The sequence below is a fragment of the Nomascus leucogenys genome, chromosome 7b (assembly GCF_006542625.1).
Source record: "Nomascus leucogenys isolate Asia chromosome 7b, Asia_NLE_v1, whole genome shotgun sequence".
NCBI lineage: Eukaryota > Metazoa > Chordata > Mammalia > Primates > Hylobatidae > Nomascus > Nomascus leucogenys.
The window spans coordinates 39,700,385-39,710,193 of record NC_044387.1 but is presented as its reverse complement, the minus strand read 5'-3'; the positions used below and the strand labels follow the sequence as shown (position 1 = coordinate 39,710,193).

At 38.3% G+C, this 9,809-nt stretch overlaps 1 protein-coding gene across 1 annotated transcript; it reads right to left on the bottom strand.

Annotated features, from left to right (window-relative positions):
• Positions 1-541: 541 nt before the first annotated feature.
• LOC100593845 (peptidyl-prolyl cis-trans isomerase A-like 4C) lies at positions 542-1,051 on the bottom strand. Its single transcript, XM_003257994.3, has one exon. The coding sequence runs from the start codon at positions 1,037-1,039 to the stop codon at positions 542-544; it is 498 nt and encodes a 165-aa protein (XP_003258042.1). The 5' UTR covers positions 1,040-1,051.
• Between the last annotated feature and the right edge of the window lie 8,758 nt (positions 1,052-9,809).

The following is a 9,809-nucleotide window of genomic DNA, read 5'->3' as shown; positions in this document are numbered from 1 at the left end:
TAATCTATTTGTGTGAGCGTGCCATGGTCATTGTTAATTTCTTTCATTTAAAAAAAAAATAGACTTTATTTTTTGAGCAGTTTTAGCTTTATGGAAAGATCGAGCAGAAAGTACAGAGTTCTCACATCCTCTCACCTTTATCCTACCCCTAGTTTACATTAGGGTTCACTCTTTGTGTGGTACAGGTCTATGAGTTTTGCAAAACGCATAATGTCATGTACCCATCATTACCAAAGTATTTTCAATCCCCTAAAAATCGCCTGTTTTGGAACTATTTATCTTGCTACCCATCCCCAAACCCCTGGCAACCACTGATCTTTTTTTGCTATTGTTGTTACTTAGTTTTTATTTCATAATCATAAACTTAACTCAACTCTGCAATCCAGCTAGCATGGAAGGGAACAAGGAAAACATGGAACCCAAAGGGAACTGCAGCAAGAGCACAAAGATTCTAGGATATTGCAAGCAAATGTGGTGGAGGGGTGCTCTCCTGAGCTACAGAAGGAATGGGTCTGGTGTTAAAATAAAACACAAGTCAAACTCAGTAGAACTGTCCACAGTCAGCAATGGTGATCTTCTTGCTGGTCTTGCCATTCCTGTACCCAAAGTGCTCCATGGCTTCCACAATATTCATGCTTTCTTTCACCTTGCCAAAGGCCACATGCTTGCCATCCAACCACTCAGTCTTGGCAGTGCAGATGAAAACCTGGGAACCATTTGTGTTGGGTCCAGCATTTGCCATGGACAAGATGCCAGAACCTGTATGCTTTAGGATGAGGTTCTCATCATCAAATTTGTCCCCATAGATGGACTTGCCACCAGTGCCATTATGGCATGTGAAGTCACCACCCTGACACATAAACCCTGGAATAATTCTGTGAAAGCAGGAACTCTTATAACAAAATCCTTTCTCTCCAGTGCTCAGAGCATGAAACTTTTCTGCTGTCTTTGGAATCTTGTCTGCAAACAGTTTGATGGAGACACGGCCCGAGGGCTTGCCGTCAATGGTGAGGTCAAAAAACACGATGGGGCTGACCATGGCTAATAGTACAGGGCTCCCAGCGACGGCTGTGTCTCCAAAGATAACCACTGATCTTTTTACTGTCTTTATAGTTTGGCCTTTTCCAGAATGTCGTATAGTTGAAATCACAGTATGTACCCTTTTCAGACTGGCTTCTTTCAGTTAGCAAAATGTATTTGTTTTTTCTGTATCTTTTTGTGGCTTGATAGTTTTTTCCTTTGGGCACTGAACAATATTCCACTGTATGACTATACCATCGTTTGCTTATGTAGTCACCTATTGAAGGACATCTTGGTTGCTTCCAAGTTTTGGCAATTAGTCTTCATTATTTTTTTTCTTAGTTTCTTTCTTTCTTTCTTTCTTTTTTTTTTGAGACAGAGTCTTGCTCTGTCACCCAGGCTGGAGTGAAGTGGCATGATCTCAGCTCACTGCAACCTCTGCCTCCCAGGTTCAAGTCATTCTCTTCCTCAGCCTCTGGAGTAGCTGGGATTACAGGTGTGCACCACCATGCCTGGCTAGTCTTCATGAATATTTATAGGACTGTATAGAATTAGGATCCATCAAAGGGGATCCCTGAATTCTTTCTGATTTTCTTACAAATACCAGTTTTAAGGTCAAGATTTACTACCTCATGCAACAGTGTAACCGCATTTTAAATTTTAAATTTTTGACTGTTTGTCTAAAGGTCTCAGGCAACCTAAAAGGCCAGATAGAAGTTTCTCATCCTCTTAACGAAGGATGGATGGTAAAATGGAATACTGCTGAGACTCTCCCCTTGGGTACCAATTCTGCAAAAACCTAGAATCTCAGAGATAAGAGACAAGTATTTGGAGTGGATCATTAGATGTAACGACAAAAGGAGTCACTTCAACATTCATAACAAAGATCAAAGATTGTTGTATTTTTTATATGGGAGACACCAGACAAGTTTATACTTAGTTACTAGTTCAGAGGATACACCACCACATCCTCTAGCATGAGTACAACCTTATAAGCCATTGTCTCCAGCTGGCACTGTGATTGAGCCTTTAATAAAATATTTGCCATTATAAGAATAATAATTTTGGTTAGTGATAAGATAAATTGTGGACCAGATGAGTCCCATGAATATCTACTTATTTGTTATACAACAAGTTATTTGAATAGAAGGATGTAGAACAGCATATTATGGCAGTATATATAAGGCATTCAATGTACCCATGGAGAGTGGTGATCAGAGAAACATGATAGGTAAAGCAAATGTAATTCAAGGATAAAGGTAGATTCCATTTACAAAATTCATTGTTGCCTTTATCATAGAGGAGCTCCAGTAAAATCAACGAGTCTGACAAAAGGTGACTGGTTTATTCACCCAGGATGTGTTATTGTGTGCTTAGCCTTGGTCTTTGTTGCTTGTGTGTTGGACACCTAGTAGTCTTGACAGCTAAATAGGCTTTGGTAAGGGACAGTGGTAAAGTCCAACCTGTTACTAAACCTATGTGTATTCTCTACTGCTACCACCAATGTTGCTGTTTATTAGCCTTCTGAGCAAGCAATGTAGAGCCTGGTGAAAGAGATTGTTTCATACCTTCATATCTATTTGATAACCTTCCTGATGATAGTTTGGTGAGTATTCATATTAAGCACAAATATTCTTACACTCTGGCTCATTTTCTGTGATTCATCTACATATTTTTTCCCCAGAACTCATTGTCACCAATCATTCAATCTTTGTCCTTCCAAGTCCCTAATTATTATTGTTATTTTTTTTTTTTGAGACGGAGTTTCGCTTTGTTGCCCAGGCTGGAGTGCAGTGGTGCAATCTTGGCTCACTGCAACTTCTGCCTCTTGGATTCAAGAGATTCTCCTGCCTCAGCCTCCCGAGTAGCTGGGACTACAGGCACACACCACCACACCTGGCTAATTTTTGTATTTTTAGTAGAGATGGAGTTTCACCATGTTAGCCTGGCTGGTTTCGAACTCCTGACCTCAGACAATCCACCTGTCTTGTCTTTCCAAAGTTCTGGGATTACAGGTGTGAGCCACCAGGCCTGGCTCCAAGTCCCTAATTATCTAGACAAATTATTAGCTGCCACATATAAATCAATAATATCTCTCCTTCTAGACATCGTGGACAACCAATTACATAGGCTGAATTTCTTTTAAAATTGCATTCAAATAGGTTATAATGCCTAAGCAATCTACTTTTGGCTGTTGCTGTGATGTTGTACAGTGACTTCTGTAAATCAGGCTCAATTTTTCCCTCACTAATCAACTGGCCATAGAGAACTTCCCATGAAGACATAGGTATAGATTCTATTATTCCTACCTGCTGATGAAGCAGGATAGTTAATTGGAAAACACTTATTTCATGATAAGCAGCTCATGTTGTCATATTTTTTTGCATTGGTAAGACTTCAGTTTCTACAATGGTCCAGGATCAATCAAGAATTCTTTAAAGAAAACATCTATTTTGTCAAAGAAAGAAGCATTTTGTCCAAATCCTAAGAACCATAGTAGTGGTGTGTCAGAGGCTCTATTGCATCTGGATATAAAAACAAAGGGGCACAATATTCCTGACCAGTTGGGAATTATTATCTTGATCTCAATCCCATCAAAAGGTGGCAGCATGACAAGTCATAAAGTAAAAGGACCAGGTGATAAAATGAGGTCTCCAAAATCCAAAGCATCAAAGTTCTCAATTAGTAGTCAGGGCTGCAACGTGCCATAATTTTTCACTTTGGAAGGTATATCTTGAGTATATTGAGTGTATGAGACAAGTTAAAAGGTCATGCAGCCGGGCGCGGTGGCTCATGCCTGTAATCCCAGCACTTAGGGAAGCTGAGGCGGGCGGATCATGAGGTCAGGAGTTCAAGACCAGCCTGGCCAATATGGTGAAACCCCGTCTCTACTAAAAATACAAAAATTAGTAGGGCATGGTGGCACCCTCCTGTAGTCCCAGCTACTTGGGAGGCTGAGGAAGCAGAATCGCTTGAACCCTGATGGTGGAGGTTGCAGTAAGCTAAGTTGGCGCCCCTGCATCTAGCCTGGGCGACACAGTGAGACTCTGTCTCTTAAAAAAAATTAAAAAATAAAAATAAAAATTTTAAGTTTGTGATAAACACCTCTGTTAGCCTCTGATCTTTATAATAATTATCACACTCACACAAACCAAACACCACACATAGAGGAAACAGTAAAAGATTAAAGGACACAGCTAAAAATACATTTGTATTATTACTTCCCAAAGTTCTAAAATTATGAGAAGGGACTAGTGAATCTCTAAAAAATATTGATTATCCAATACTTTGTAATAACCAGTGTAATTGCACTGAAGGCTACTGAACATGCATATATTTCTAAAATTTTTCTGTTATGGTGTCTGGTTTGCGAAAGGACCAAAATTAAACATAGTTCCTTGGCAATTTTTCCCCCTTCCACTCTACTCTGGCATATGTGCCGTGTGTGTTTATTGTAAAATAGGAATAAGATTCAGAGGTCAAGAATCAAAGTGAGTCAGAGTAGGAAAAACCAGATTCAAGCGGAACAGAAGGGCAGAGCCTGTCAAACCCCAAAATTAAAGGGTAAATTTAAACACAAGTAGAAGTGGTTCAAAAGCTAAGGGGATCCTCATAGTTCATGAAAAGCAAGTATTCACGCAGGTAGCAGACTCTAATCTACTGCAAGCCAATGTGCTATTCTCTTCGTGTTATTTATATCCCTCAGAATACCTCAAAGTTCCCAAGAGCAGTCAGTATTTAACTCTAAACTATATCATATATATGATATATTTATTATATATATCATATATATATTTATTACTATTTTTTTGAGATGGAGTTTTGCTCTTGTTGCCCAGGCTGGAGTGCAATGGAGCTATCTCGGCTCACCACAACCTCTGCCTCCTGGGTTCAAGTGATCCTCCTGCCTCAGCGTCCTGAGTAGCTGGAATTACAGGCATGTGCCACCATGCTTGGTTAATTTTGTATTTTTAATAGAGACGGGGTTTCTCCATGTTGGTCAGGCTGGTCTCGAGCTCCCATCCTGAGGTGATCCGCCTGCCTCGGCCTCCCAAAGTGCTGGGATTATAGGTGTGAGCCAACGTGCCGAGCCAACTATATCAGATTTTAATTGTGTAGTGATAACCCTCATCAAAAGAAGTCTTCATTATGGTCAGTGTACTCTGCTTATTTACCACCGAAGCTTAACACAAAATTATTGAAATAAACATGCATATTGAAGTACTCAGCTAGCTATTGAGGTAATACAGGTTTCTAGATTTACTCATTTTTATTTAACTGTACACACATGTCATGTGTGTCACGAAAAACCCATGTGTGTGCATATATTGATTAAATATTATATTTCTTACTTTTATTATTATTATTGAGAAAGGGTCTCACTCTGTCGCCCAGGCTGGAGTGCAGTGGCATGATCTCGGCTGACTGCAGCCTTGTCCTCCCAAAGCCCTAGACCCTGTAACATAACAGAATATGTATGTTTCTAATTTGTGCAATATTGAAGCAGGAATACTAGATAGAACTGTCATCTTTTCCTATTGCATTTATTTTGGTGTGGAAAAGTATAATAATTGGCTTCAGTCACTAAGTCTATTTCATTCAAGAATATTTAAATATAATCCAAACCATCTTAAGTACATTTTGTGATACAAGAGGATGGTATCTTCTATTTGGAAATATAAAATCCCAGGATCTCACAGTTTAAGTACACTTTCCAGAGGTATGTGTAAAACAAGAATCCCACTTTACAAAGTTAATAGAAAAAAAACTGCTAATTGGAAGTAGAGGCTACTGATTGAGGATAAAGTGGAAATTTTCACATACTGCTAATTACACTTCAAAGGAGTAAGAAAAAAAGAATTGGAAATAGTACCCTATAAAACTTCTGAAATGAAATTACAGTTTCTCTCTCTCTCTGTCTCTCTTTTTTTTTTTTCTTGAGACGGAGTTTCGCTCTTGTTGCCCAGGCGGGAGTGCAATGGCGCTATCTCAGCACACTGCAAAATTCACCTCCTGGGTTTAAATGATTCTTTTGCCTCAGCCTCCCAAGTAGCTGGGATTACAGGCATGCACCACCATGCCCAGCTAATTTTTTGTATTTTTAGTGACCCACCAGGCCTGGCTGTCTCCTCTTTTTAGAATTAGGAGAACTGATTTTTTTCAATGCTAAACTGGCACTGTACTATGTTTTCAAGAAAGCAATATGGGCCGGGCGCGGTGGCTCACGCTTGTAATCCCAGCACTTTGGGAGGCCGAGGCAGGTGGATCACGAGGTCAGGAGATCGAGACCACGATGAAACCCCGTCTCTACTAAAAAATACAAAAAATTAGCCGGGCGTGGTGGCGGGCGCCTGTAGTCCCAGCTACTCAGAGAGGCTGAGGCAGGAGAATGGCGTGAACCCGGGAGGCGGAGCTTGCAGTGAGCAGAGATCGCACCACTGCACTCCAGCCTGGGCGACAGAGCGAGACTCCGTCTCAAAAAAAAAAAAAAAAAAAAAAAAGAAAGCAATATGGTGAAATGAAAGAGGCTGGACAGCATGTTTCGTTAGCTGGCATCTAGTTCTTTAAGTTCGATGAGTCTCTTGTGTCCTCTCTACATCTCAAAAAGAAGAGAGAAGAAACCTGCATCTAATTACTGAAGCAATTTCATTCAGCAAATGTAATTGTATCACAGGCATAGCTCAAATTAAAAATCTTCATCTTGGTCTCTGTCATTTCCATTTTAAACCGGGACTGAATAACCTGTTTTGCCACTCAAAATAATAGCCAGTGTCTCTTTCTTATTAAAAAATGTGATCTTTTGCTTGATTACCTAATTATGTCACCTGCACCTTACGTGAGGCAGATAGAAGAGTCTTCCAGTCTGCCAGAGCAGATCTACTAAACTAGACTGCACATAGTAATTACCTGGGGATCCTGATAAATTGCAGATTCCGAGTCTGCTTTCAAACAAGCCCTCAAGTCAAGCTGATGGTATTGGTCCCAGGATCCCTCGTTGAGCAGCAAGGTCTTAGAATTAAAAAGTGGGCAAGTATAAGGCCGGGTGCAGTGGCTCACGCCTGTAATCCCAGCACTTTGGGAAGCCAAGGCAGGTGGGTCACCTGAGGTCAGGAGTTTGAGACCAGCCTGGCCAACATGGTGAAACCCCGTCTCTACTAAAAATACAAAAAATTAGCCAGGTGTGGTGGCACGCACCTATAATCCCAGCTACTCAGAAGGCTGAGGCAGAAGAATTGCTTGAACCTGGGAGGTGCAGGTTGCAGTGAGCCAAGATCACGCCATTGCACTCCACCCTGGGCTCCAGCCTGGGCAACAACAGCAAAACTCCATAAAAAAAAAAAAAAAAAGGGCAAGTTTATAAACACGGAAACGTGGACAATTGTAAGCAATATTAGAGAACTGTAGAAAACAATTTTTTAAGTGATATGTTTAACCCATTTACAATAAAACCCATTAGGGTCCTAGGAACTTCTGGAACTGCTTTACTTGTGAGAAACATGATCCTAAGATGCCCATTTGTTTATCAGTACATCAATTTTCTCCTTCTTAAATTGGTATAATTATTTTCTTCCAAGAAGCCTAGCACACTTTTGTTGTTGTCACTGAAAGAGGGTGTATAAGGGTTATGGCTGCTATTTGGAGAAATGCATTAGAAAATAAAAATCTTGAAAAAGTAATATTACTGAGAAAAAAGTTGAATGAAAATAAGAAAGATTAAATTGAAATAAATAATGAGTCAGTAAGGTATGCACTGTTAAACACTTGATGAGATTTCCCAAGTATTGACATGCTGATAACTTGAAATAAGAATGGGAGAAAAGGTCAATCTGAATTCTTAAAATGTTGAAGGCTGGGAATAAGAAGTAATATATCACAGAATCTGATAGTAAAATTTTTATTTATTTCATGGGAGAAAATGGGAGACTAACAGACAATAGGAATAGGAAAGAATTAATAGAAATAGCAAAAAGAAGTGTATCTGCAATTATTAATATAATACAAGAGGAAACTGTGTAGAGCTATTTAAAGAAAGATTGATGAAATTTAGATTTATGGAGAAATATCCTAATAAAGACATTATTTATAATCAACGGTTCATAATTATTATATAATTCTGACAGTTTTTAGGATATAAATGTAAGGCAGAATTATCTAATATAAAATGTATAAATGGGACAACATATAATTTTGCTTAGGAAATTGAATAAATAAAGTAGTGATTTAGGATTTGCATTAATATATAAAAATTTAAAAAATGGTTTACATTTTGTTTGACATGAATGATAAATAGGAAAAGAGTAATTTAGTACATTGAGTAATTTAGTACATTGGTCACCAAACAAATACAAATTGAAACAATAAGATGCCTTCTCACATCTTTGCCAGATTTGTAGGTATAAAAACAGTGGTAGCTGTATTGGTTGGAGAACAGAAAGATGACACTTTCATATGCGGCTGATTAGAGCACAAATTTGTATCATTATTTCTGAGCTGCAATTTGAAAATACATACTATCAGCCTCAAAGATGATTATGACCATGTTTCACTACTTTCTTGGAAATCATTATTAATGCATGCATAGATTGATGTTTACTGTGGTATTACTTAATTTAGTGAGTTGAGTACAACCTTCACTTCCAAAAAACATGAGGTAGGGGTGAATTAGTTAAATATACAATCACAACAAGCTACAACAAAATGCAGTTACTTAAAAGCACATTTATAAGACTATTAATGGCAATAAACATGATTTGATATAATGTTTTCAAAAATTAGGGGAATTCTACTTCTAGCATTGTGGTAGACTAGATTTGCTGAATCACTATCCTGCTATATAAAATCTACAAATACCAGATAAAATGTACGTGTCATTTTTCAAAAGTATATTACTGACTTGAATAGAAATTAAGGTGAACCACATAGGCCAAGCATAAGGAGAATACATAAATCCAGAGAGGTATCCAGACCCCCAAACCAGAGGCTTCCATAAGGACAGTCCTGGCCCTAGTACCCTGAGCTTCAATTTTTATGACCACTTGGGATATGGGAGACTGTGAGACAAAACCTAGTGCCTGCCCAGTTTAACAGTCTTACAGGAGAAAACTGCTGAAAGCCAGAGATATGAAGGACTATAATTTCAGTGAAAGGACAAACTAGATAAAAACTTGTTCCTCGGGGGAGACAACCAGGAAATTTTCCTGCCTCAAACTCGGTGCTATTTAGAGGAAAAATTACAAGGCCATCTTCACATGAATTTGTGGTTTAAATTTTCACTGTAAGTCTAATTTTTAAAAAAAACCCACACGTCAAACTGATAATTTATTTTATAGTTATCCCATGTTGGTATTACCTCCAAACACAAGACGAAGGCAAAGTGTCTTTGGAGAAACCCACATTCACCCCATGTCTCAAAGAATGGCCACAGGTAAAATTTCATCCAAAATGAGAAAAAAGTAAGACTCTTACAAAACTCATGAGGAAATAAACATCACGAGCAGAAACAGAATTATGCCCATAAGGATTTCAGTTATTAGAATGATTATATAACTATAAAAGCTATGTTTAATATGTTTAAAAAATCAATGAGGTGTGCCTGGAATATAAATTGAGACAGTGTATCTATCTTATATTAAGCAGATTGAAACTGAATTTAAGAGATCTTTTAGAAATAAAAAATATAATGAAAATTACAAACTAAATGGACAGGTTAAACACAATATTGGATAGAACCAAAAAGAAAATAAGTGAGTTGGAAGTTAGACTAAAAAAATTATGCTGAAGACAGTACA

Bases quoted from the DNA above. Each gene is read 5' to 3' on its own strand.
- LOC100593845 (XM_003257994.3), bottom strand. From the start codon at position 1,039: ATGGTCAGCCCCATCGTGTTTTTTGACCTCACCATTGACGGCAAGCCC.